This window comes from Venustampulla echinocandica (genome assembly GCF_003357145.1).
Source record: "Venustampulla echinocandica strain BP 5553 chromosome Unknown scaffold_11, whole genome shotgun sequence".
In the NCBI taxonomy this organism is placed as follows: Eukaryota; Fungi; Ascomycota; class Leotiomycetes; order Helotiales; family Pleuroascaceae; genus Venustampulla; species Venustampulla echinocandica.
Window position 1 is genome coordinate 481,111 of NW_022474216.1, and position 26,816 is coordinate 507,926.

General features: G+C 46.7%; 10 protein-coding genes across 10 annotated transcripts; 4 read left to right on the plus strand and 6 right to left on the minus strand.

Annotated features, from left to right (window-relative positions):
• Window positions 1-1,813: 1,813 nt before the first annotated feature.
• BP5553_09683 (Uncharacterized protein) lies at window positions 1,814-3,211 on the plus strand (the record flags this gene model as incomplete). The annotated part of the gene is made up of 5 exons (XM_032018306.1): window positions 1,814-2,275; window positions 2,346-2,536; window positions 2,605-2,823; window positions 2,919-3,091; window positions 3,168-3,211. 5 exons carry the CDS (start codon window positions 1,814-1,816, stop codon window positions 3,209-3,211), a joined length of 1,089 nt encoding a protein of 362 aa, XP_031865605.1.
• Window positions 3,212-3,861: 650 nt separating this feature from the next.
• Window positions 3,862-4,825, minus strand: BP5553_09684 (uncharacterized protein; the record flags this gene model as incomplete). The annotated part of the gene is made up of 2 exons (XM_032018307.1): window positions 3,862-4,172; window positions 4,258-4,825. The coding sequence occupies 2 exons, from the start codon at window positions 4,823-4,825 to the stop codon at window positions 3,862-3,864; spliced, it is 879 nt and encodes a 292-aa protein (XP_031865606.1).
• A 1,351-nt stretch (window positions 4,826-6,176) lies between these two features.
• Window positions 6,177-6,911, minus strand: BP5553_09685 (uncharacterized protein; the record flags this gene model as incomplete). The annotated part of the gene is made up of 1 exon (XM_032018308.1): window positions 6,177-6,911. The coding sequence occupies one exon, from the start codon at window positions 6,909-6,911 to the stop codon at window positions 6,177-6,179; it is 735 nt and encodes a 244-aa protein (XP_031865607.1).
• Window positions 6,912-11,114: 4,203 nt separating this feature from the next.
• Window positions 11,115-12,486, minus strand: BP5553_09686 (uncharacterized protein; the record flags this gene model as incomplete). The annotated part of the gene is made up of 4 exons (XM_032018309.1): window positions 11,115-11,120; window positions 11,188-11,344; window positions 11,397-11,631; window positions 11,685-12,486. The coding sequence occupies 4 exons, from the start codon at window positions 12,484-12,486 to the stop codon at window positions 11,115-11,117; spliced, it is 1,200 nt and encodes a 399-aa protein (XP_031865608.1).
• Window positions 12,487-12,818: 332 nt separating this feature from the next.
• BP5553_09687 (Uncharacterized protein) lies at window positions 12,819-14,332 on the plus strand (the record flags this gene model as incomplete). Its single annotated transcript, XM_032018310.1, has 2 exons — window positions 12,819-13,405; window positions 13,459-14,332. 2 exons carry the CDS (start codon window positions 12,819-12,821, stop codon window positions 14,330-14,332), a joined length of 1,461 nt encoding a protein of 486 aa, XP_031865609.1.
• An 810-nt stretch (window positions 14,333-15,142) lies between these two features.
• BP5553_09688 (Uncharacterized protein) lies at window positions 15,143-16,138 on the plus strand (the record flags this gene model as incomplete). Its single annotated transcript, XM_032018311.1, has 1 exon — window positions 15,143-16,138. The coding sequence occupies one exon, from the start codon at window positions 15,143-15,145 to the stop codon at window positions 16,136-16,138; it is 996 nt and encodes a 331-aa protein (XP_031865610.1).
• Window positions 16,139-16,286: 148 nt separating this feature from the next.
• On the minus strand, window positions 16,287-17,928 carry BP5553_09689 (Inositol monophosphatase; the record flags this gene model as incomplete). Its single annotated transcript, XM_032018312.1, has 6 exons — window positions 16,287-16,527; window positions 16,577-16,648; window positions 16,727-16,969; window positions 17,156-17,383; window positions 17,506-17,557; window positions 17,733-17,928. 6 exons carry the CDS (start codon window positions 17,926-17,928, stop codon window positions 16,287-16,289), a joined length of 1,032 nt encoding a protein of 343 aa, XP_031865611.1.
• Window positions 17,929-18,461: 533 nt separating this feature from the next.
• Window positions 18,462-21,621, minus strand: BP5553_09690 (uncharacterized protein; the record flags this gene model as incomplete). The annotated part of the gene is made up of 2 exons (XM_032018313.1): window positions 18,462-18,738; window positions 18,785-21,621. 2 exons carry the CDS (start codon window positions 21,619-21,621, stop codon window positions 18,462-18,464), a joined length of 3,114 nt encoding a protein of 1,037 aa, XP_031865612.1.
• A 297-nt stretch (window positions 21,622-21,918) lies between these two features.
• Window positions 21,919-24,395, plus strand: BP5553_09691 (NAD(P)-binding Rossmann-fold containing protein; the record flags this gene model as incomplete). The annotated part of the gene is made up of 2 exons (XM_032018314.1): window positions 21,919-24,138; window positions 24,192-24,395. 2 exons carry the CDS (start codon window positions 21,919-21,921, stop codon window positions 24,393-24,395), a joined length of 2,424 nt encoding a protein of 807 aa, XP_031865613.1.
• A 568-nt stretch (window positions 24,396-24,963) lies between these two features.
• Window positions 24,964-26,094, minus strand: BP5553_09692 (Uncharacterized protein; the record flags this gene model as incomplete). Its single annotated transcript, XM_032018315.1, has 1 exon — window positions 24,964-26,094. The coding sequence occupies one exon, from the start codon at window positions 26,092-26,094 to the stop codon at window positions 24,964-24,966; it is 1,131 nt and encodes a 376-aa protein (XP_031865614.1).
• Between the last annotated feature and the right edge of the window lie 722 nt (window positions 26,095-26,816).

The window sequence follows — 26,816 nt, forward strand, 5'->3', positions numbered from 1 at the left end:
ACTCCTTGGAATTCTCTCCTTCTACTGTTGAAGCGTTAGCAGCCTATATATACTTGGTTCTGTCCCCCCGTGTTAAGAGGAAGCAATCAATTCGATCCCTTACTTCTATGACCAATACTTTCAGAATCGTCCCATCCGATTCCTCAAGACCATGAACGGACTCGCAAGTCAAAGACACGCCCGTTAATCGGAGATAGTCGCTATTACGCCGATATGTGGTTGCATTTATATGTTTTTATACAATTACGGTTGCAAAATAGACGCTGAATAATTTTACCCAGTCTATTATTTTACTCCATTTGTAATTCGAGGGGGATAAAACTCTCGACGGATATACGTACGCCTCCGTAGTACGGCAGCTACCCTAGTATCTGTAACCAGTCCCCACTCTGCCATTGACAACGGTACGTTGCCGCGAACGGCAGTGTTTCGTAGCCAGCTAGTTTAATATTTATGAATGGCAAGGTTACTCGCAGACATTCTCTATATTACTACATTGATCAATGGTGCCCTGCCATTCATGAATGGCAATATCAGCAACTGGACCAGAATATATCTGAACCATGCCGTGTGCCCTTCCCCACCACAATTCCAAATCATTGCCACCCCCATGCCATCCCAAACGGGGCATCATTTCAGCCCTAGTCCAACTTGATGCAAGCCACTCATATTATTTATGCCCCACACTCTAGATCTAGCCATGGTGCGGTTCACAGTTGCCAAGTCCAGGCAGGCGCAGCCCAGGGTTGTGAGTTCATGGTCTAAGATTGATGAATTTCGGCCAGGCGTGAAAAATACGGCCAAGAGGGGAATGTCGAGGGGGCGGACATCACTCGTAGGTATGTCTGGCTTCAGTCTTGATTACCGGACTCATAGGTTGTTGGGGTAATTGGGATCAGAGAGGGGTGGTGCTACAGGCGGGTATTCAGAGCGGAGATGGTGGAACTCAAGAGTATTTGGGGCGGAGAAGGGGAGACGCTTGGGGAAGTGAAATAGTAAGTGGGTGCTTGGCATGCTTTTGTATTTTACGAACAGTTTCGATAGAAAGGTGACGTATACACACATCTTGAGTCTCCTATTTGGCCCTACTAATATTCTTGCCAAAATAGGGAGCAGAACGGGTACTGGCAGCCAGGTTTCTACCGATTTCAGGTACAGGCTGAGTCGAAGCTTGAATATGAAAATGTCCCTTGCCTAGTGCCAGCTTGTTTCGGACGTTTCTTCAGTTCATGAAACGGAGCTTGCTAAGATACCTGACGCAGAAGCCGTCTATCCATGGGTAAACAGAACCCGAAAATGATTGGTTCGACGCCCGTTTGAGTAAAAATGATTAGTTCAGTAACACTTCCTCAGATAATAAATAACGTTACGGCCAATTAAAAAGCTTCCGCTCGCCCAGAAAGATAAATTAGACCAATGATCATAGGACAGCTCTCAAACCTTTTCGGTCCGGCAGTTTCTATTAACAATCAACACTGCATGGTTTGGGGTGGATTTTGTTGTGGTATACCTTATTGGGACACGATCGTCGCCTGTACGTATCGCAGTTCGCAAGATCAACTGCCGCAGATTAAAACCTTATTTGCTAATCTGGGAGTATTCCATGGCTAATTACAACAGAGCGTTAGATGTGACCGTGTGATAAGATCTATTGCGACTATGATGCGGGTAGCCATTTCGGCTGGGAATTACCTGCCTGCAATAAACCTTTATAGGATGCGATACCATCTTATAGTCCGCTATGTTGGCCTCTCCTTTTCGAAATCTCTGACTTCTCTCGCCTCACACTGCCGGCCCTGACATCAAGCCCAAGATGAAGTGGAATTCTCTTGCTCTAGCGCTTGCGCTGTCCGCGCAAAATGTTTATGGAGCTGCGACACCAGACGCTGATGAAATTGCTAAGCGTCAATTTGCACAAGCAGCAATGATGCGCTTCGAATGCTCACAGCTGGTTATCGAGCGCCTCGATCCCTTGGTCCAACCTGGAGTGACCCCATCCTCCCATTTGCATCAAATTGCCGGTGGCAATTCATTCACCGCTGATATGAAACCCGTCGATTATGATCCCTCTAAATTGTCCACCTGCACATCGTGCACATTCTCAGAGGACTTTTCAAACTACTGGACGGCGAACTTATACTTTAAGGCTCGTAATGGGACGTTCAGGCGTGTGCCACAGATGGTCAATTTGGGCCTCCAGGGGAAGAATGGTGGTTTAACTGTTTACTATATTCCTCCATATGATGGGAAGACTAAAGTCACTGCTTTCAAGCCTGTAAGTACTGTACATCCCGATTCCGTTACATCACGTGTGGAATAGAAGGCCGGATTTAACTTAACGGTAGGGTTTCCGCATGATCGTCGGCGACCCCATGCTCCGGACAGGCAAGAATGAACAGAAGCAGCTCTGCCATCGTTGCTTCAGCAACGTTGCTCAGAATCCATTCGGTGGTGCTCCTTGTACTGGTGATGACACTTACACCCTTCCTACGAAGATGTGTGGCGGAGGCATTCGGGCGACCATTACGTTCCCAACGTGAGTATTTCTAGGTTTATTTCTTACTTGGTTCATTCTGTCAGACACTAATATGAACTTATTTGTAGATGTTGGGATGGAAAGAACCTCGATAGCCCTGACCATAAGTCGCATATTGCCTACCCAAGTAGCGGAAGCTTTGAGTCCACTGGCCCTTGTCCATCTTCTCACCCCGTCAGGCTCCCCCAGGTTATGTACGAGGTAATGTGGGATACCCGGCCGTTCAACGACAAGAGTCTATGGCCCGAGGATGGTTCCAACCCATTTGTTTATAGCATGGGTGACCCGTAAGTCTCTAATCTCGCATTCCCTCGACCATTTTATGATCGATTTTCTATCTCCTAAGTTATTCATTGGAAATATGTGCTAATGACCTGTATAGCACTGGATACGGGTGGCACGGCGATTACCTCTTCGGCTGGAAAGGCGATGCCTTGCAGAAAGCTTTGGACGCTAGGTGCAGTGGCGACAAGTGCAGCGCACTCAAGACCCAGTCTGCAGCTGATGCCAATAAGTGCATGAAATCACAAGATGCTAAAGAGCCGGTTGAAGGATGTAAGTCCCGCCTCCCACCTCGTCATTTCATGGAATTGAATGTCAGGCACTCTGTGAACTAACTTTTGCCTTACAGGGCTTACTGAACTTCCGGGAGGCATGCCTGTTACATACGAGTAATTTAAGTGTTTTAGTTTCACAGCGGACTAGTTTGGTTCGAGGCGTTTTGTAAGGTAGCTTCCAGGGGTGAACGTGAAATTGCAACAATACCCACTCGTTACTTTGAGTTTCTTGTTCTGCGTCGTTGTAAGCTTTTTAGGATTACCTGGACTTATAAAAGAAAATAGTGGCAGAAGTATAACTATATAATAAGTGGATGTTGATGATTACAACTTACTTCGAGCTACTTATAAAAACAAGAAACCCCCGTATGATTGGTTCCAGCCTTTCAGTTTTGGTCCGCGTAATTGCATTAGCATGAAGTAAGTCTCATCGGCCCCTATCCTTAGTCTCCTCCGCAATAGGAACTGGTTGCTTACAAAATTAGTTTGGCGCATGCTAAAATACGTCTCATCCACACCCAACTTCTATGGAACTTCGACCTCGAACTTGAAGAAAAGAATAGGAGGGTGACTGATAATATGAAGATGTATACTCTGTGGGGGGAGCGGCGAGCGCCCGCTATATGCTAAGTCGAAGCCATTGGTAAGAGGTTGCGTAGTTAAGTAGCCTTGTATTATTATAGAAAGTCATTTAGAAGGCATGACCACCTTCCATAATCCTGTTGAAATGCTTTGATAGTTTCATAGATAAATCGTCGCTTCTATTCTTTACACCAACAATCCCCCAACCAAACACGCAACACCAACCACAGCCCATTCATACACCCTAATGCCCACGGCAGCACCAGGTACCCCCCCAATAGCCTCGCTCCCCTCCGTCGTCGCGTTAGCTCTTAAACAGCTCATCCGCGCCATGGCTATCCCGGTAACATTCTTAGCACCACCTCTCCCACCCTGCCTGAGAAAAATGGGCCATATACGTGTGGTTGCCTCCTGGTAAGATATCGTGTCACTCGCGTTGTGCACTGCCGACGAATGATGGATATATGCGCTTCCATTGGCATATTTAGATTCGAATTCTATTATGATGTTAAAGGGGAACTCGGGAGTCTAGAGGGAGTGGTTTTGAAATTCGAATAGGCCAAGGTTAGAGATGGGACATACGATTTGAAATACTCGCGCTCGAAAGTCTATACTTGCAACTCGCAGGAGGCGGCGGGATAACCGTTGTGTTTAATTTTGATGCACGTGTACTATGTATCGCGGATTCAATAACTTGAGAATAGTCGCGCACACATTTCTCTCCCAACGTCGCATGACAGTCTCCGGTATCCTTCTGCCCATCGACCGTCGCGTTCCGTGCTACATCTAAGAAAATAACGAAGGTAGTATCCCAGTCTAGAGTTTCCACCCAGCCTCCTCGGGTGTCGATGCTGATTACTGAGTTGGTGATCACGTCTGTGGATGGGGAGGGTGTGTGGTGCAGGTTCGTGACTTCGGTAATGTTTAGGTGTGCGCTCCAGAGAGCTTCGATACCTACCATAGGACCGACGCTCATATTTATTGCAAGGATATCGACTGCTCCTGTTGCGTTCGGAGACGTATTGGCCTCGCGGAAAACATCGTCATAGTATGGGCCGGGCCCGAAGAGGGTTTCTGGTATTGTGCCGTTTGATTCTGCGTTGGTGAGGGCGAAGGTTGTAAATAGGGGGAGGAGGTATATTGACTTCATTTTGGACGGCGGGTTAAAGGTTAACGATGTAAGAAGTGGGAAGGAGTCTTAGACTCTAGACACTCTTCTACTCAAATGAGAGATACATCTATATATATGTACCTACCTACGTAGTAACACTCCTTCCATAAAGTCAGCAGTCAAATACGCCTCACTACCCAGCATCCAGGGCGATCAACCTGCTACGCCACTATTGCGACGGGCCGGCTGCCCATCGTTCATTTTGTTATACGTGATTTCAGGGGTTTCATTGGTCAGGATCCTATATCGCTCGCAAAATATCTCCAACGAAGAAGTCCGCATCAAATCACTAGGATTAAGCTCCTTCAGGTAGATAGCGCTGCTACTTAGTCAGATTGTTTTTACGTTAAAAGGCTGGGCAAGGGAGAACACTAAATTCAAGCGTGTTTCAACTCTCAAGTGCCAATTAGTACGTAGTACCTTACGGTCAAATGGGTGGTTTTGTGGGGCTAACAGTAGGAGGGTTACTCTGTATATAACAGTCTCTCAGGAGAATTAATTGTATATGTAGAAACACGTTATAACATGTCAATGCAGTGCGGTCAATCACAGGGCGTCACCTGACAGGCAATCAGGGGTAGCAGGAAGCCTTAGCAATCAGGCATAGAAAACGTCCCTGGAAGCCTGGCTATAGGTATTATAGGCTCACTCCGCCCACCTGTAATTAGCTCACCATCCCTTTCTCATTATCTCATGGAATACGATTACAATTACCGTTCTACTTCCATCTTGCGATCTATATAATCTCTGACTAGTTCCGAATTACCTACTTCGATATGATAAATCAAATAGTTGAACAATTATAGAAGTCAGGACTCAGACATATATCCCAAATATTATAATAACTTGAAGCTAGTTTCTCCGTACTACCCTTTACTTATACTTTAGTTTTTTGTCTTTATTATTTTACATAAATGTAGTTAACTACTCTTGGAGGCTATCGATCGATTATAAACGTTATAGTGTAATTATAGTACATTAGTGTACACAGTGAAAGCTTAATATTGTACTTTCTTACACCCGAGTCAAATACTAGCCAATGAGTAGGTTAGCTATAATACTCTCTAAGGGGCATATAACTTAGTATGAAAGGTGGTGTAACAGAAACTAGTCAGTCGAGCACAATTATTAAAAGACTAATTCATTGCTCCCATTGTTCGGAATGCTCATTCTGTTTAAAATTCCGTGTAAATTGAACAGATAATCAGTGTTCTGTACTAACGCGGTGAACTGCTTCAGCTCCAACAAAACATTCATCATGTCAACATCTCCATAAATACAATCTCATTGCTTCCATCCCGTTACTTCCGTCAACCCATCCAACATCTCATTACAAGAACCCCAAGACAGCAACAAATACCACAGATACCAATCCGCTACCTCCCAGCTTCATAGCTCCATTTGCTGTAACGACGGGAGGGCTAGAGCTTGGAGCTGGACCTGTCTTTGTGGGTGCTGCGGTTTCAGTTCCGCCTCCAGTAACGGTTTCGCCAGGACCTCCAGGAAGAACGCAAGTGCAAGTTGGGGCAGCTGAACAAGGGAACGGACCAGAGGTTGAAGTCCAAGTTGTTGTCTGACCGGTGCAAGTGGTCTCGATGGGGCATGTCGTGATCGTGGTAATTGAAGTGGTAGTGATAGTGGAATTATGGTACTTCGTTGTAGATGAGTCCGAGATTGGCGGCGGTGTAGTGGAAGTATCTGGAGGTGCTGTGGTAGTATCTGGAGGTGATGTGGTAGTATCGGGAGGTCCTGTGGTAGTTGTTGGAGGGATGGTCGGACAAGGCAACGAAGTCGTCGAGTAACTAGTCCCTCCACATCCAGTTGGGCAGGCAGTTGCACAGGTTGTTTCAACCTGAACGCTGCAGCTACACGGCAAGCTGATGGTAGAAATCTCCAAGCACGCAAGTACAGTGCATGAAAGGGTCGGACAGGCAGGTCCTTGTGTAGTGATAGTAGGGCATCGGTCAATGGGGGAGGGTAGGTCAATAGGCGGAATCGAGCTCTCAGCAAGAACATTAGAGGCCCCAAGGACCAGCGCAAGGGAAGCGAGTGTAGAGAATTGCATCTTGATATTGAATTCTCGTAGGTTTTGTTTTGGTTAAAGCGAGTGTGTTTGGATATGTTGACAGTATTGCAGAAGTAACAATGGACTCGTGGAGTGCGGCAGCAGCCGTTTAAATCAACGTTGGAGCCCGCAAGACTGGTATGCCGAGCCCTTCTCGTATTCAAGTTCCATGGTGGCGCGTAAGATGGGTGGAATGTTCAACCGCACGATGTGACGGTCAATACGAGGTTTTTGTTTGTTTAGGTTGGCAGCAATGCGCGGGGTTCCTTTGCCAATAAATCCGCCGCCAATCAACAGACGACGATTCTCGTATCACTCGCGCTCAGGTGAGTAGTTGAATCATGCTTAAAATAATAACCTAGGGACTTCGAATGCAAGGGCCCGGTACTGGGTATTGTGGGGAACTTTTGTTTGCTGATGAAACTGAGCAAAACATGTTCCTAAGGAGTCGGATTGTTCGGATCGGTTTATGAAGCTTGAGGTCTGAGTCTCTGAGACTCTGACGGTACCAGTCCCAGATTCAAGCTGACTTAGCTGAGTCTGCCCTTTATTTTTATCAGATAACTTGTCAATACATATTATAGTAAATAGGTGTTGGATGCCAATATAATTGATGTCACAAGTACAGTACATTTAAACTTTGGGAATGTTGTCACAGTCGCAGTTGAGGAACCTCGTTAGAATAACGGGAAGTCGACGGGCTTCGGAATGACCCGTAGTATGGTGCAGCCTTGGCTCCTTTTGGCTACACATGGTGATCTTTGCCTCCTACGTAACAAGGGAGACAAAGGTCTTCACTTCCAGATTGTTACGTGGGCCAAGAGGAGGTCCAAGGGCGTGGCGCATTCTTGGAACAAATCAGGTTTCTATTAGGGAATGACAAAAACACCAACACCCACTCATTAAGGAATATATGTGAAATATATATCTTAATAAAACTAAGCTAAGGAATTTAACAACCCACCCTTGGTATCGTTGTATAAAGACTTATGGGCTAGTCCTCCGCAGTATGCGCTGAGTATCCAGATTATATAGAGGACGGTATAGGAGCGGGACGATAATGGCACAAAATTAGCGGGCATTTGCAAGTTATTATTGCCGGAAACCACCGATTTGTTCTCGGAGTGTACTGTACAAAAGGCACTGGATGTCTCCAAGTTATGGTGACTTGCCAGCTGAAGCTCCCTTGTAAACTTATTGTTATACTTCGTCAATTAAGATATGCTGTGTTATATAAATAGTACGTACTAACTAAAATATATATATATATCTTATTATATTATATCACAATAGTAGTATTACCACTATATATATCTACAACTAATATAAATATAACAACAAAGCATTAATTTTAACTTATCGGTTGCTTTATGAGGTTTATACATCATGGCATTAGCCAATTACTAAGTGTTTACTTAGCGTGCCCTGCCATTCTCGACCTAACGTACTATATAGACATAAATACTAAGTTCAAGAGAAGAGAAAAAGGAGATGGAATGGGCCGCTAGAATCAACCAGTACCAGACCAGAACACACAACATCATCTCTTTGGCATTTATCTATATATAAACAAATATTAACTTGTATCAGTAAGTAGTTGGTAACAGTACGGACTCTTCTCACCCGTATAAGCCAATAAAATGGGTACCGAGCAGGAAACGTGATTGATTGATAGATGACAGAATGTACGACTAATAAATGAAACAATATCAAAAATTCATTTCCATGCCAGGTAACGGGTTATGAATTATGGTAAGTCTCATATAGCATTCAACGAAATCCTGGCACTAAAAATATCTTCCCCCTATCAGAGAGTGAAATTTGAAAATGAGTACGTACTACGTAGAGGAGTCTGAAAAGTGCCAACCAGGATTATTTATAATGGGCAACGTATACGAGGTTCCTGAGTTAAAGAAATCCAAAAAAAAAAAGTTAGTGAGGTACTAACTCGGAAACTCCTCTGGTATCATCTTTATATATCCTACCTTGGCTTGACACACTGGAGGCATGAAGCTTGATGCGCAAGCCAATCTTGTGGGGCGGAGAAAAATACATATACTTGCCAAATATTACCAGACAGTGATATACAGAGAGCCTACAGGCATTGGAAACATTCTATGCTATTTTGATTATCTGTGACGGAGCTACTTTGGGTCATTTTAGTCCTCAAGCGTGGATTGATAAAACGACACTATTTTCTGATGTAAACCAAAATGAGCAAAACGCCGGCAGCAAGGCCAGTGATAATCAACAGTGGCAGGTTTCGTTCATGTCGTCGTGGAGTTATTGATTGATGGAGCAAACCAAAATAGGCTGCTGAATCAATAGGGTCATAGAGAACGAACGACATTGCTCTCCCTATAATAAAGATCTCTCTTAAACTGTCTCCTTGGCGGTCAGCGCAATGGAGTAAATATGCCGTAGAAAACGTGCGACTTGATCCACGCTAACAATACCTGTTGAATATTAAAGGACTGGTTCCTCCTCTCTTATCCCGCGTCCGCAATAGCTCCTTCCAAGCCCGAGCTTCTGCAGCAGTACAACAAAGAAAGCTAGACACTATGGAGTCAGGAGCAAGAGAATTTAACTGGCCCAAAGTTTATCAGAGATATTTCAGAGACATGACCACAAACTTCATTTGAATTTGATGTTTAAAAAGCTTCGACTTAGGCTAACTCGTCTCAGGTTCTATTTATTGGGTGAATCTCCAGACTGCACCGTCACTTGTAGAAATAAGGTGTACATAGCACACAAAGCCATTCTCAGCAAGCAGTCCTACTTCTTTCGCGGGCTTTTTCGAGCGGCTTTTAGGTAAGTAAAGAGCCCTATCTATGGGCCGACCTAATCTGATGCTAACAAAGATCGACGTAGGAAACAAAAGCCGGCCGAGTGAAGCTGGAGAATGACTAACCGGAGATTGTTGGTGTTATCTTGGAGTTCATCTATAGCTCCAACTATACCTCCCCAATTCCAGAGCTGGAAGCCCCATCAGCGATGTTCGACGCCAAGGTTTATTTTATTGCAGAAAAGTACGATGAATATCCCTTGAAGCAAGCTGCATTAGTACGCTTCGAGGCCTGCAAGTGGACGAACTGTTTCGAAATGAAGCTCAATTAGAACTTTTGCCAATTATCAAGGCTGTGTTTGAGAACACTCGCGACTCGGATAAGCCGCTGCGAAAGGTAGTAACTAGGCTGGAATATGGTGTGCCGGCCATGATGAACGGCAACAGGTTTTCCCCGTTGTTTCCCGAGCGCCCTGACATCACGGTATATGTAGCAGAGGCACCGCTTGAGAAGGATATGGGCTGGAGATCAGAGCAGACACTTCTGGCGGGCGCGGGTTTGTGGGATTGCCACCTTTGCAATGCCTAGTATGTTAAACTTAAAGATATGTTATACTGTTACCGCATTGCCAATATCTAACATTCTACCAATGGATAATATTTTGCCAATATCTAACAGGGTAATAGCGGCTGATATATTACCCTGTGGCGTGAATAAATGGCGAAACGGCGGATCTGTTCGTTGCCTGGAGAATTCGATCGAGTCGCTCTACGCGCTGGATATCAGCATCCGAGGTTGGCATAACAGTAAGCGATTCGAAAGTCCGAATAAAGTTATTGAAGTTGCGCGACTCAACTATAGCCTGGCTACTGTCCTGAACGTCACCTAGCTGACGAGATCAAAGGGCTGGACACCAAACGTTCTGATCCCTGACCCTATTCTCGGACCTCCTGGCTAAGTATAGGACCACTGATATGCGAAACACGAGCAAAACGATCCCCGGCATCCTAAGCATCATTCAGAAGAGTATTTGAGGACCCGATAACGCCAGCTACTACACGATAGAGGTCGACATTGAACGATGGAAGGCGCCTACTCATGGTCGCCTGCGACATAAGCAGCTCGGCATCGAAAAGCGATAATTGTCCTTCATCGATGGGCTGTAAGGTAGAATCTTGGATGATCGGGTCAAGCATTTTGATATCAGGGTGATGTGTAAATAGCCAATGATGAGAGATATCACGTATTGCATACTTCGTATACATACTCATAGTTTAGGAATACTTCTGGGCTCGTTAGCTTTGAATATACACAATCAATAGACACGCCAAGTCTACATACTGGACTATTTCAACTTTATTGTAGCCTTATCTGCGCATTCCTTTCGTGCATCAATAAGGCGGCCTAAATAAGGTCCTTAATTCTCGCTGTGGCACGACTCTTGGATGAGCACTGTCCTGCTGGCCCCTGTCCCATGCCCAACGCCTTACGAGATCCTCGGGAAGCCGGCCATCAAGCAACTGGGTGACGTATTTGCCAATGGTAGGTAGGAATTTCCAACCATGGAAAGAACCTCCTGTCGCAATGTAAAGGTTACTCGTTGGATGCTCCGAAATGATGAAATCTTGGCTTGGTGTAATGCCGTCCCTAAACACGAATATTAAAATAGACCACTACCATTAGCAGCGTGTGAGCATACCAACAAATCCTAAACGACTCAAATGAGAATCCTGCGAGTTGTTTGCCATATATCCCTCTTACTACCCGACAGCATTCATCTTTGAGGTTTGCGGGAACCTCATACTGGGCTTGATCTGGGAAGTTCGGAGGAGCTGATAGCAACTGACCCGAATCCAGATCCAGAGAAGTATTCATGAAACTAACGTCAACACAGAATTTCAATAACCCATCCGATGTAGGTGGAAGGACTTCGCCTGTGCATGATTCAGCAATATGGACAGGGAAGGGGTACGTTAGAAGATGGTACCTAGAACATTATCAATGTTATGGATAAACACAGGAGACTCCCTGAATCTATCCAATTGCTTTTCATTGAGTCTGACAACACCTGTCACAACCGCAGCAGCTGTGATTCGATCCCTCGCTTGAAAATTCTGGCAACGAGGATAGCTTTTGGCAAGCAACTTGGCTGTCCCTGCACCTGTTGAGAGGATGATTTTGTCCGCGAAAAGAGCCCGGCCATCTTCGGTCTCGACCCCAGTGCAATCACCATTCTCATTACAAATGATATTCTTGACATCACCTTCAACGAATTTAACTCCATTCGCTACACTTGCTTCAATAACAGCCCCGACAGCTGGTGTGGCTTCCGCCCAACCACTTAGAGGATTAATAAAGATTTCTTCAACATCTTGGTAATCAGTATCCGCGAACAGCCCGTTATATCGACCCTTCATCTCTTCAGGGCTGATAATGGCAGCCTCGGAATATACTTTGAGATCCTCGTAGTTCCTCACTATTTTTCGGCCAAGGCCCGTATTATCAAGATTTACAAGTCCACTTTGATGGTAAAATGGCGTGTATAATGGATCCGACTTCCATGCTTCTCGTGCCTCTAGAGCCAGTCCACAGTAAAAGAGGTTCTCATAATCAGCTCGGACAATCTTATTGTAGTCGTGTGAGGCCCCAAGTGAGCAAGGAAAGGAAGAAGAGCGATCAATGAGGATAACAGATACTTCCGGGTGCGACTTGGAAAGATGATATGCAGTACTGGCACCGAATACACCTGCTCCGACGATAATATAAGATGGTCTTTGAGCAGATGTCATCGTGAGAGTATATATGGTGGCCTGACGAGACTTGAAGGGTTAACTTTTGCAGCAAAGTTATAAAGCACACCGAAGCCAAAATTATAACTTGCAGGAGAGGTAGAAAATAAAGCAGTTATTCAATATAATATTTCTCCAAACATCATTTATAGATGAGACGAGTTGGGGGTCAACAAAAAGGGGTTTCGTGTCTCAGGGGTTGAAGCGGGGTCCCGGCACGTGATAAACCGCTCTTGGCGGTCAGGGGTCGTATCTTAGCGTCCTCGCACTATCAGCAACTTTTTTTGAATCTGGAAAATCGTCCCGCAAGTTCATCCTCGACAGACACGATAATGCCTAAAGCTACGACCCCAGTTTCCGCAGCGCGCCAGGCGCGGCGGCATAATCCTCTTGAACAGGATCTCACAGCAACCGGACCGTTGAAGAACAGACCTGAGAAGCGCAAGTCGAGACATCAAGAGGAAGGGGATCAATTTGTCGACTCAAAAGCGTCGCGAAAGATTCTAAGGATCGGACAAGAACTCGCGGATGAGGCGGCCCAAGAGAGTGGGGTACAGAAACCCAATGCGGCGTTTGATTTTGATTCGAGGTTCGAAGACGAAGAAGAGGAAACTTATGAGGACGCCGAAGCATGGGGAGACGATGACGAGGAAGTGGAGGAGATAGAGCTTGCGCCAGATGATCTAGCGACTTTCAGCAAATTCTTCCCGACACAAGAAGATCCGCTGTTAAGACAAGGATGGGGTGGGGAAGCAGAGGATGAGGAGGAAGGGCCAGGGACAAATTTGGCAGATTTAATATTGGAGAAAATTGCTGCACATGAGGCAGCGCAAACTGGACAAGGTGGGGCACGGAATGTGCCTGGACCAGTGGATGAAGACTTCGAGATCCCTGGAAAGGTTGTCGAAGTCTATTCTAAGTATGATCATGTGTTGCCTATGTTATCCCGCAATAACTGCTGACAATTTATAGAACTGGTCTAATATTATCACGATACAAATCCGGGAAGCTGCCGAAACCCTTCAAGATCCTCCCAACTGTCCCTCACTGGGAAGACATTCTCCAAATAACGCAGCCAGATAAGTGGACGACAAACGCTTGTTATGAAGCGACCAAGATATTTGTAGCAGGCACCCCCTCCACGGCACAACGATTCATGGAGATGGTGATCCTTGATCGGGTGCGGGAAGAGATTCACGAGACAAAAAAGCTCAACGTCCATCTTTTCAACGCGTTGAAGAAAGGGCTATACAAACCCGCCGCATGGTTCAAAGGATTTCTGTTCCCATTGGTCGGAAGCGGAACCTGCACCTTGCGAGAGGCGCATATTATATCGGCGGTCTTGGTTCGGGTCTCTATACCGGTGCTGCATTCAGCAGCCGCCATCAAAGGCCTTTGCGACATTGCAGCCCAGGAGTCATCTGCTGGGACAGAAGGAGGTGGAGCGACAAATATTTTCATAAAGGCGCTATTGGAGAAGCGGTATGCGCTGCCATTTCAAGTTATCGATGCCCTAGTATTTCATTTCTTGCGGTTTCGAAGCGTCGATCCTGCCAGTGTTCGGCCGGAGGATGTGGGGGGAGCAATGGAAGGGCTTTCCGGGGCTGCATTAAGAGATGTTAAGTTGCCGGTCATTTGGCATCAGTGCTTGTTAGCATTTGCGCAGAGGTACCGGAACGAAATCACGGAAGATCAGCGGGAAGCACTGCTAGATCTGCTGTTGACAAAAGGGCATTCATCCATTGGCCCCGAGGTTAGAAGAGAATTACTAGAAGGAAGAGGGCGAGGAGTAGCGGTAGAGCCAGAGGCGCCAAAGTATGGCGATGATACGATGTTGGTAGATTAGTTGTCGGCATCAAGAGCCCAGTTTAACTTTATGTATCCTGGAAATCAATTTGAGGGTCCGCGACCGTTTCCTGAAATTCCAAATCTAGGTTCCCCCCCCTTCAGGATTTCATTTTTTTCATCGAACCAAGCCATCCACTTGCCGTTATCAGGGTTTATACAAAGACCTTGACTTGGCTAGCGTACGTCTGTTGCGACACGAAGCTCTGTACGGAGTACCATAAGGTATGGTAGCTCTGACTTGGGTTCTTACGGCGTGCAACGTGCAGACTTAAATACTAAGTGACCATATAACTCTCGCTCATGGCGCTTTTTCAACGCCTTTTATCATTTCCCAGCCGTATGAAATCCATAAGAGCACGAAAAGGACAGAAAGCTACGATCGGCCCTATCTTAACAATACTTGATTATCGAGATTCGAGATTCGAGATTCCGAAACGACATCGCCGCTAAGGACGGCCCGCCTAACCATGAGTTGTTTGCCCCGTAGTGCGAAGTAGTTCGCCCCTAAGTACGAACCCCACGACCGATCGACACCCGGATAAAGAATTAGCCTTTCAAAAATGGGTTTCTTCCTGTTGCGACACTTGCTTCGAAATTGTATGCTAGGCCAGGCCACTCTCGTGACACTCAACGCATCCTCAACTGTGCTTATCCAAATCTTAATAGCGAATACTTTTTCCGGCTTATCTTCAGAAGTTCCTCTTAAAGGTTGAGATTGATTCCTTCTGTTGGATTTTCTCTAAGCCCTTCTTATTAGTGCATATCTGCAACTATCCCAGGATTATCATATATCTCGGACTCAAAAACAATGGCAAAGCCAAATATCGCATCCGCCGAATCCTCCAGGACGGAACTCGCACCAAACACTTCTCCAGCCCCCTCAATTCCATCCACAGCTCACCTCGAACGAGTATCCTACCTGTTTGGTTATCCAATTTCACATTCGTTATCCCCTCTTCTCCATGCCACCATTTACTCACACCTCTCGCTCAACTACGCACAATATCTGTACGAGACGCGGTCCCTGGAAGCATGTCTTTCACTTACTCGCACCCCGAAATTCTTCGGCGCCTCAGTAACAATGCCGCACAAAGTAGCCATCATCCCCTATTTGGACATGTTGACGCCGGAGGGTGAGGCAATCGGAGCTATTAACACGATATTCCTGCGGAACAGCCCAAGTGGAAAGAGATTATTGTGTGGGACAAACACGGATTGCATCGGGATCCGGGAAGCTATTCTGAGGAATATTAGCAAGGAGGAGGCCCAGGAGATGAAAGGGAAACCAGCTATGGTGATTGGTGGCGGTGGAACGAGTAGAGCTGCGGTATATGCATTGAAGACATTTCTCGAGTGCTCCGATATCTATTTAGTCAATAGAGACCGCAGCGAAGTTGAGCAGGTTATTCGGGAGTGTGAGAGTAAAGGTTTCGGTTCTAACCTTCGCTATGTGAGCTCTGTGGAGGAGGCGGAGAATCTACCTGCTGCGAGGGTGGTAGTGAGCGCGATTCCGGATTTCCCTCCCAGGAGTGAGGACGAGATCAAAACGAGGAAGATAATTTCGATTATGCTAGGGAAGGCCGAAAAGGGAGCTGTTTTGGAGATGTGCTATCATCCTTCACCGGATACGGCAATTTCAAAGCTTGCAATAGAAAACGGATGGAAGCTGATTGGAGGGGTGGAGGCAATGATATGGCAGGGTTTGGAACAGGATAAGGTGTGGTTGCGTCGGAGAGTAAGTCAGTTACCGGTGGAGAAGGTGAGGGAGGTGATAAATACGAAGTTGGCGAAGTCACGCCTTTGAATTATCTAGATTGTATATCTATAGAAAGAGTGGCCATATAGGAAGAATTTTGCGAATTATGCAAGTGGTCTTGGGTTGTTTTAAGTTATGATTCTATCATGGGCTTGGGGGATGTATCTATCCTGAGAAAATTATTGGGGATAAAACATCATGCTCCTGGGCGGGAATAATCCAACTTCTGCACCCGTTTCCACGTTTCCCTAACTACTCTCTCCTGCGCCTGTTGCCCAGTCTCCGTATCGCTGTCTCCAGCTGGTCTAATGGCCAAGTACAGTCGACTACCTAATCGTACTTCTTCAATTGGGTCGGTTTCAGGGTTAGGTGGTGGGTGTGCAGTTGTGATTAGACCGCCTGCTTCTCGGAGAATGCATATTCCTGCAGCCACGTCCCTATATATCAGTTAGATGGTTAACTCTTTTGTTAAGGGCTTAATCATACCATTCCCAGCATCCTCCCTCCCACCAAATGTCGAAGGATCCTGCAGCTACATATGCCAGATCTAGTGTTGCGCTGCACCATTTTGAATTAACATATGTCCTTAAACCAGGCAGTAGGAGAAAATACAATCAAGATATTACAAGGACTTACCTCCCTAAACTCCTGACTCCATGTACCATCCCTCCTTTTCCACCCCTCCCTCCAATCTCAGCCGCCATATTCACAAAGCTATTCACCTTCCGCCACATATTCCCACCTTCCGTATCCCTTCTGTCTTTGCCCCACTCACAACTGAAAATACACCCTTTAGGTGCATTTGGTGGTAGCACCTGCTTTGGGTTATTTACCAAGGGGAGACTTTTACGCGATTTGGTGTGATGGCCGTCATCTTGCCTGAAATTTTCAAGTGAGTTAGGACAAAGTGTTGAATATCTGACTAGTACGGAATGCGAACAAAGCCCACCAGTAGAAATGAGATATTCGTGATAAACAGATAACACATCGTATATGAATAACCTGTATTTATTGGGCATATAGGGAGATTTTTGCTTCACGGTAATGGAAAATTGAGTTACTTACCAAGCACCATACCCCACCAGCGCAGAATACGTTGTATCCAACACTGGCTGGTATATTATCCCAACCACAGGTATTCCATTAAGAATAAAAGCAATACTAACGCAAAACATTGGGAACAGGTGCGTATAATTGACCGTCCCATCTAAGGGATCAACACACCATGTGGGTTCGTCCGTAATGAGATATTCTCTTGACGAGCCGGATGAGTACGTTTCTTCGCCAATGAACCTTCATTTTATGATTAGCTAGATCTTTTAACTTTTTAGAACTGTAATAGTGAACATTTTATGTGGATTGGGGGGTGAAGGACAACATTCGGGAAAGCCAGTGTTCACTGCCTAGGCACTTACTTATGAGACGGAAATCTCTCGGTAATCTCCTTGAGCACAAATGCCTCTACGTCTACAACATACATCTCATTATCAGCATACTTTCAAAACCCCGCGTCTCGTGTTTGCCAGCTTCGTTTCAACTGCCTACATTTTCCAACCCCAGGAATCAAGGCAAAATGAACGGAAAAAGGATGACTGTCATTAGTAAGATCATTTGAAAGGGCAAAAATGATGATAATACCTACCTAAATCAGTCTGCGTCACAATATCAACCGCATTCATTTTCTCCTCCCCGGCGACATCTCGTTTCTCATCTCTCCCGGACGCTTCGCCGGTTCGTCTCTCAACTCCGTCCATTAGGATCCTGCCCGCTCTACGGCCCAAGTCCAAGGCAAAGCTGTATATTTCTTGGAGTTCCGCATCGCTAAGGGAGAAAGCCATGATGGAGGTTTATGGAGCCTTTGGCTATGTTTTTGATGTGTTGGGCAGAGTATGGTTCCCGCGATAGAAGCTGAAGAGAGGGTCATGAAGGACGTCGCCTATCGAAGCCGCGGATATGCGCCCATGGTGGGGCAGCTTATACCGGGTTTTTACAAATCGTCATAGACAGTGGGGTTCTTGTCGTTTTGGCGGCCAAGGCTGAGCGTTTTGCCGATATCATAAAATAAAGGGACTAGAAGGAATTATTGATGGGTATTCTATAAATGTAGTTGATTGGTATATTTCTCATTTCTATATTATATTAGAGGGCAATTGATCCTTATTGGGCACTTTGATTTAAAAGTAGTATTCGAATATCAACACATAAATTAGCAGCTAATGCTTTCGATAGCATGCTGATCCTACCATTTTACATAGTATATACATAGTACACATATCCACAGAGCATAGAGGATACTCCTATAATATTGTGAAATAAGAAGGTGCTCCAGCCCCCTTCCGAAAAAGAATAGGGAGGAGTTGATGCTCAGTCATTACCGTACCAGTGCCTGCTGGTCCTCTGCCGCGCGCAGCGCCTGTAAAATTTGGCCCGCTTCAATGCCCTCGTCCTCCTCGTCAACTCTCACGCCAAGGAAGCCAGGGCCGCCGAAGAAATTGGTCCCCTCAGTGCTCGAATTTGCGGCTAGCTGCTGGAAAACATTGTTAGGATGGAAAGGATCAGGGTCTTGACAAAAGGCATAGAAGTCCTGATTCATATTGTCGCGATCAGTAAAGCCGAGATTCAGTAGACTCTGGTCCCAATTGCCCGTCCTAGATACGGTCAGCGATTAATATAACTACAGAACTCGGAACATACCATTCCATGGCATCAAGGGCCGCAAATTCGTTGAATAATGGGTCTATGTCATTCTCAGACCCCGTACAAATACTGCTTTGAAGCTGCGGGTCTACTGAAGGCAAGGTGTCCAGGGATGCATAGTCGAGTTTTGATAAATCGCCAGGGCTTTTCATAACTGTTGACCTAGATGAATCCGCATTTCGTGGCCCAAGCAGTGCGCGGGAGTCCTGATAAATAGTCGGTAGCTCAGGTAGCCCAGGACCAGAGGTCCGCCCAAAACTCTCAGATCGCGGTAACGGTCGAGGTGGCGGTGCCATCACCGGCTGGCTCATAGTCCTTGGCCGCTGCATATTCCGCTGAGGGGCAAGAACAGGTGGACGGTATGATCCGGGCCTCTCGAAGCTCGTCGCGCTTGGCGGAGTTGCGGTTGATAATGGTGTATCTGCGGGTTGGTTTGTGCCGGTGATGCGATCGAGAGCTACCCCGCCCTCTCGATGATTATGGGACGATGGTGGACATGAGACCGAGTTCTTCAACAACTCAAAGGAGGGCCAGGCCGGCTCCATTGCATCCAACTGGATGTCAAGGCCATGCCTCCAATCGTTGATCATAATATGGGTATTCTCTATGTTGCCCTGAACTTCGTTTAAAACATCATGGGCACGCTTCATAAAATACTCGTATGTCGGGGGAACGATCAGCAGCCCGAACTTATGCGAATGGTTCTTGAGAAGCTCCAAAAGCTGGCCTGGAATGGGTATGCATGGTTCCAAATCCACTCTCCCCGGACTAGAGATATGACTGAGTAGTTGAGATGTTGCCAATGTAGTCAAGTATGCGGCGTGCAGATGGTATTGGTGGGGAAGTAGTGAAGATATCTGTTCGCGGCTCCTCGCGGATGAATCGAAATATAACGGTGATGGTTGACCTTCACCCCAAGCATACAACTTCTCTAAAAGGCCACTGCTGATTTGCAAAGCATCTGAATTTCTCGAGACGCAGATAGCGTCATTCAAAACTTTCAGTAGCTGAATAAGTCGGTTGAAGGTACTCAGGATAGAAGCAGGAACCCGGGAGTTTCCAGAACTCTCTCTGCGTACCGACAGGCAGTCATTCCAAGGGTCCCATTCGTCTAGACCATCTTCGTCAAGGGGCCCAACTTCGTCAATATCATCCCTCCTAAGATGTGGCCGGCGTCCCAAGCGAGCAGCTATGATAGTGTCAAGAACGAAGCATCCCAGAAACACATGTTTAGCTCTCGACTTAGCACTCGATGAAGTGGGAGTTGGATCCTCGGAGTTGGAGTTGGCAATCCCTAGCTGAGTCGCAGCTCGGACGGCTTGTCCAACAAGCAACCATGCTCGATCCAAGTGACCTATGCCCATGTTTGAAAGGGTTAAGATGAGAAGTGCTTGAATATGGCCGAGTTCCCATATCCCTTCCTCATCGGGTATGAGTGACCTAGCTTGAGAGTACATTCTTTCGGCCGTCCAGACCATATCTCGGACGGAGCCCTGGGCTCGGGGGATGTTGTTGATCGCTCTATGTTGAAATTTCGCATATGCTATCACGGCCCACAGCGCAGCTTGATCGCCAGATGAGGACGGCGGCCTTTGAGACTCTGGGTACTGATAAGACGTCCGTAATATATCATGCTTCTCGATAATTGGTAACCAAGGATGAGTATAAGAGAAATGGACGTCCAAGAGATGCCAGGTTTCGGAAGGAAGATCTGGCGGGCCTGTACTCGAAATCGGCGTGGCGGCTGTTCCTCCATACGATGGTGTCAATATTGAAGCTGATCTAGTTGCATATTGGCCCCGTTCGCCAGCACCGTCTAGACTCGACGAATCGGCAAATTCATTTGAGGTATCAATATATGGCGGATATGGACACTCTTCATTCCCAGGTTGGAAGACAGGTTCTAGCTCCGTAGGACGATACAAGTCGGGTCTTTGGGCAGCTTGGAAATCAGAGCCCGCCCGCTTCCGTTTGTTGCTGCTTTCAGCACTTGGTTCTAGGCCAGACAATAATCGCTCCAACTCCCGTGACAGATGAGATCTCCTCCATACGTTTACCAACTTCTCCGAGTTGGCTTCATCATTCCAAGTCTTAAGAGAGCTGGTGTCAACCTCCTTTCCGTTCTTCAACGCCTCTAGAATGGTTTCTTCAATGTCATCGGCACCTTGGATCGCCACACCCCAGAGCTTTTCAAGTCCACGAACATAACCTTCAGGCAGACCACGCTTCTTAACATTGGTATCGTATGAGCATGTACGCGCATTTGAGATGCATGTCGAGCAAGCCGGTTTTTTCCCATCACATTTATCTTTCCTGCTACGACACTTGTCGCACGCCTGGGAGACACGCTTTCGGGGGCCTTGGCCCTTCTTCGATCGCTTTGCTGTCAATATTGCGTCCTCATCATCTCCCCCCACAGGTTCGGGATCCTTTGCGAGTCCCAGCTCATTTTCCGTTGTAGGACTTGCCATGCCCACCTGTGACCTGGTAGACTCTATGCGGCCAGAAGCTGCTGACACTGATATCCTCGACGATCGGATCGCCCTGCGGGCAGGGTCGCGAGGCCACACATATGGGTCAATGTCCAGAAGGATTGAGGTTATCGGCCGATTATGGCTACCGTGGAAACATTCAATAATAACTGCTCCAGCTTCGTCATAAAGCTCGTCAGCGGTAACGTCGTCCAAAAGAGGTCGTGTTCGTGTTTGAGACCAAAAATTCCAGGATTCAAGGCCCACAGATTCACAGAATGCTGGGAAAGTTTGCGGGAGAGGTTTTACCCGGTGCTTACTTAGCCTGCCGAGCCACTTCGTCCTCCAATTCAGAAACAACATCCAGATGTTGCAGATCTCGAATTCTCAACCATTTGATGATTTCGAGAATGGTGCATTCTAGCTGGTTGCGAAAACATTACAGTATCGGCGGCCTGACTTGTATCTCCACCTCATACGATCCTTGAGTGCATGTAGAAAAGAAAATCATGATCAAGGGAGTCAAGTCCACCAGCATCTATTCTAGGCGCCGTTGCCGCGAAGGAGACTGACCCCCTCGAATTTTACCGCCATCCTCACAACCCCGACCTGCGCCTCTCCAAAAACTCATGCTGAAGAGAATCTCGTATCGTGAAAACGATGGTCGCTGAAACACAACTTGAGCCACCTCTACTGGACTCCTCCTTGGGGCTGAGCTCTACCTCGAGACCGCAATCGCCGAGCACGCGACAGTTCTTACCGGAGGCTTCTATTGTGCTTATTGGCTCTCGAGGTGCTGGGAAACGGACTCTTGGGTTTATTGGTGCTACACATCTCGGTCGTCGTCTGATTACGGAGGACCATTATTTTCAAGCAACGACAGGAGTTTCGAGGGGCGGTTTCCTTCAACAGCATGGAACCCGTGCTTTCTACCGACGAAATATTGAAGTGTTGAAGCAGATGCTGGACCAGCACCGCTCGGGATGCATAATTGAGTGTGGCATGGGAAGCCTGTCAAGCCCAGCCCACAAAGCTCTTCGTGAGTACTCGAAGACCAACCCCGTTATCTACATTACCAGAGCACGCCATAGAATCCGATCGCTGCTGAGGCTCGGGGATGATGAGGCTCTTCGTCTAGAAGCAGCAGATTTATCCCATCGTGCTTGTTCAAATCTGGAATATTATAATCTTTACGACCCTTGCTGTGATGGCATAGACACTCCCCCGGAAAATGGGCTCGGAAATGTGTCTTCCAGGCTTAAATACGTCAAAGAGGACTTTTGCTATTTTCTCGACTTTTTAACCGGGCAAGGGCTCATTCGGAATAGCTTTGAGAGTCCCTTTTCGATAGCTGCTCTTCCCCCAGAATGTAGGTCACATACGTACGCATTATCTCTTCGATTATCGACGATCCCTGATTTGGACCTGGTGGAATTGGAAGCTGGGGCAGATGCAGTCCAATTGAAAATCGATATCTGGGACCCGGATCTCCAAACCGTGATAGCGAAACAGGTAGCAACTATCAGAAGAAAGCTCGGCGTCCCTATCATATTCCACGTGGAGGATTATGCATTGAATGACTTGTCATTATCGGTGGAGCAGAAGCAGACCGCTTACTTTGAGCTTCTCGAGTGTGGTTTACGATTTGGCGTCGAGTATATCGTGGTTGACCTGAGATATCCTTCTGACCTCATTGCGCATATTGTTGACTGCTCGGGGCCGACAAAAGTCATTGGGCATCATCTGGCCAAAGAAGAGAATTCCTGGGAGTGGAACGACGAATCCTACATGATACAGTACCGGAGGGCCAAATCTTTGCGTTGTGATATGGTGCGCTTCGTTCGGGCTACCTCAAAAGCCAGTGATAATGATGCAGTGGAATCTTTTGTGGCCAAAATCAAGTCCATTCCAGACCACCTACCAATCATTGCATATAACCTTGGGGAGAACGGCCGATTATCGTTGATTGCAAATCAAATCTTCACCCCAGTCACGCATCCCCTAATGCGATCGACTGTCAGCAAAGCTCAAATCCGGCAATTTCTTCCAACTGCAGCTGAAGCTCTTCAAGCGCTCTATCAGTCCAGTATTCTGGATCCCCTGCACTTCTATCACCTTGGCGCAATTGTATTTTATAGCCTGTCCCCAGTAATGCACGCCGCAGCATATCGTGTGTGTGGTATGAACAACGATTTCCAATCACTGGAAGTCTCTTCCCTCGAGGATATACGTCAGCTCTGTCAGGATCCGAACTTCGGAGGGGCAGCAATAACGCAGCCTTTCAAAGTACAAATTTTGAGCCACATAGCGGCAAAGAGTTATCACGCGAAGGCTATTGGGGCAGTCAACACATTATTGCCCCTCCGGATGCTCCCGAACAATAAATTTCCGGATGGCAGCATTCAGTCTCTTCTCGACCATGCTAACCAGAGAGGTAAAGCCGGTCCTGTTACGGGGTATTACGGCGACAACACGGATTTCATTGGGATTCTGACCTGTCTTCGACGAAATATCTCACCAAGGAATGTCGTTCAGCCTTCAAAAACGACAGGCCTTGTTATCGGTGCGGGAGGAATGGCGCGAGCGGCAGTTTATGCTATGATCCAACTTGGTTGCAGGAAGATCTTCATCTACAACCGAACCGTGGAGCATGCGGAGGTTGTAGCATCACACTTCAACTCTTGGGCGGCCGGCCTCAGCAAAGATGGAAAAGTGGTCCATGTACTGCGATCGATACTGGATGATTGGCCAGCGGGCTTCAGGCAGCCTACTATCATTACCTCTTGTGTGCCCGCGCGGAGTATCGGAGACGAGCCTGCTGCAAACTTTGAAATGCCAATTCAGTGGCTAGGGAGCCCCACTGGCGGTATCGTGGTCGAGGTAAGATACCCAATTCCCCAAAATACACTTTTCCTCTGACATTTTAACTACAGTTATCGTATCTACCCCTAGAAACCCCACTCATAAAGCAGATCCGCCTATTCCGCGAAGAGACTAAGCAGGCTTGGGTGATTGTTAATGGATTAGAAGTTCTACCGGAGCAAGCAATTGCTCAATTCGAGCTGATGACTGGCAGGAAAGCTCCCAAGAGACGTATGAGGCTTGAAGTCCAACAACACTACCGTCGCTATGAGTAACGGAAAGCTTCTCTCTGCCCCTTACGGGTTAAGATATAGTTTATATAGGCTAGTTTTATTAGGCAGACTAGGCTGTTGAAGCTCAAAATATTTCCATATCTAAATTCACATCTCGTGTGATCACTAGATTTAATAGGAGCAGCTTCGCAACCAAGTTCATCGGCGGATCTTCCATACGAGCCATTTACCTGCGGATTATGCATTTGAATCGTGCTTTCTAGAAACGGAATGCACGAAAGGTGATATCGATATGTGCTTAATATAATCAACGTGCGATTTAGTATTACTTGTACTATAGTGGTGTTAGCAAAGTTCGGTATGCTCTCAAATTAGTAGTTCCTGCCAAATTTAAGCATACTGTACTTTGTTTCTGTGTTGTTATTCAGTCAGGTGATAATACAAATACTCTAATTCCGATTGTAAGGTTCTTCATGAGGTGAATAGCGCATAAAGAAAACAATCCCCAGGCTGAAGTAGAGTGCTGTCGTTCTCTATTGTAATGCCGCCTTTGTTCTGAGAGTGGAGTTGCCTGTGACAATAATAATAAGCTCTAGTAAAGCATAGCTTCTTAGTCTACTTTATTTCTATTTTTAATCTCGAAACCATGGATCTCAACCGGCATCCCATCAGCGTTTTTCATGGCCGTTTTCACAGCCTCACAAACAACCAATGCCCTCAATGCTTCCACGCCTGTACAGCTGGGTTCCTTTCCATCCCTTACCACATCTACAAAATGCTGTAGCTGCAAGTCAAAGGGTACTTCCTCCTTCTCAACTGGAATCTCCTCCTTCTTCAATACCTCATTCCACCCCTTCTCTTTTCCCTGCCCTTCTTCTACATGATCGTAACTCCATCTCGCCAAATCCGGAACACTCAAACTTCCCTCCGCTCCGAAAATCCTATAAAAGCTCCCTCCACCTTCTACCTTGGGAATTGTGGGATTCTCACCCGTGCCCGCCTCAAAGTTCCAGGGACTAGGCGTAGTATCACAGAGTATGAATGTCCCTACGACTCCGCTTTCAAACCTCATCAATATTGCAGCACCCTCCTCTGCGTCATGTTCCCTTGTTTTCTGTGTCCCCAGTGCCGATACAAGAACTATCGGACCAAGCAGATATTGCAGTAGGTCAATTTCATGGATGAGGTTTATCAGGACAACACCTCCGCCTGAGGTCTGCGATTGCCGCCAGGAGTTGGTAGGGCCCTGGAAGTAAGAGGGTGGTTTGAGAAGTGTCCATGTTCCTTGGATGGCGAGGATCCTTCCCAGTGAGGAGATCGACGACTTCGCCCGTAGGAGGTAGGGATTGAACCTTCGATGATGGCCTACCAGTAGTTTTACGTCTCTCTCTTTGGCTACGGTGATGAGTTCACGGCCTGAGGGGATCGTGGTGGATATAGGCTTCTCGACGAGAATGTGAACTCCTGCGGCAATGAGTTCGAGGGCGAGTGGGACGTGGGTATGGTTTGGGGTGCAGATTATCGCTGCGTCTGGTTTATGCGGGGATAGAATGAGGGCGCTGGTTGAAGGGTAGTGGTGAGTATTGAGGGAAGCGGCCACGGAGGAGCCGTTGGGAGAGGGTTCGACGAGGGCAACGAGCTCGGTGGAAGGGTTGGAGATGACGGATTGCGCATGACGAGGGCCGATGAGACCTCCGCCTATGACTGCGACTTTAAGGGAAGAACATGAAGATGATGCCATATTATGATATTAATGCGTAGGTCCTGATTATCAAAATAAATCAAGTCTCACTTACTACCAATGACAGAGGAAAAAGTATCTCACATTGATATACTTCGTATACGTTATAGCACTACATCGAGTCCTTTAGGCGCAAGGATTGGATTGTTGGAGAGACCGACTCTGCAAGCACTTAGCTACACCAAAAACGAAGTACGAATCGAGGTATAGTTGTTGTTCGTCGTCCTCGGCATCAGCGGAGGGTCGGGACTAACGGGGTTGTGTTATCAATCTTTTGCCACCGGGTAAGAGTTTAGCAGATATCAACTCATGACGTTTACTAGTAACTAATCAGCAGAAGTAGAGAGTCCAGAGTAGGCAGTTATCATTGTTATTAGTTAGCGCTGCGATCAATACTGAAGTAGAGCCGATGATATCCTCTTGAATAGTCTCAATGATTCTTCCGCCCCGCTCCGCCTTTGTGGGTCATCATCTCCTTTTGCTAGGGAGTTATACCAAAGGGAGAGTAGCTATCGAAGAGGGAGAGATGGCAAGACGAATTGTTTATATCCGGGTAACAGAACATCCATAAACTTGCTGTGTTCGTTCCTGTTCCCCTAGTACTAGTACGCTCAAAATTACCTATTGCTCCTATACCTACACCTACGCCTTGGTGGTTGGCTTTCTCGACCACGCACTTGATCATATCATAGCATTGGAATAAATTATCAACCCTCTAGCAG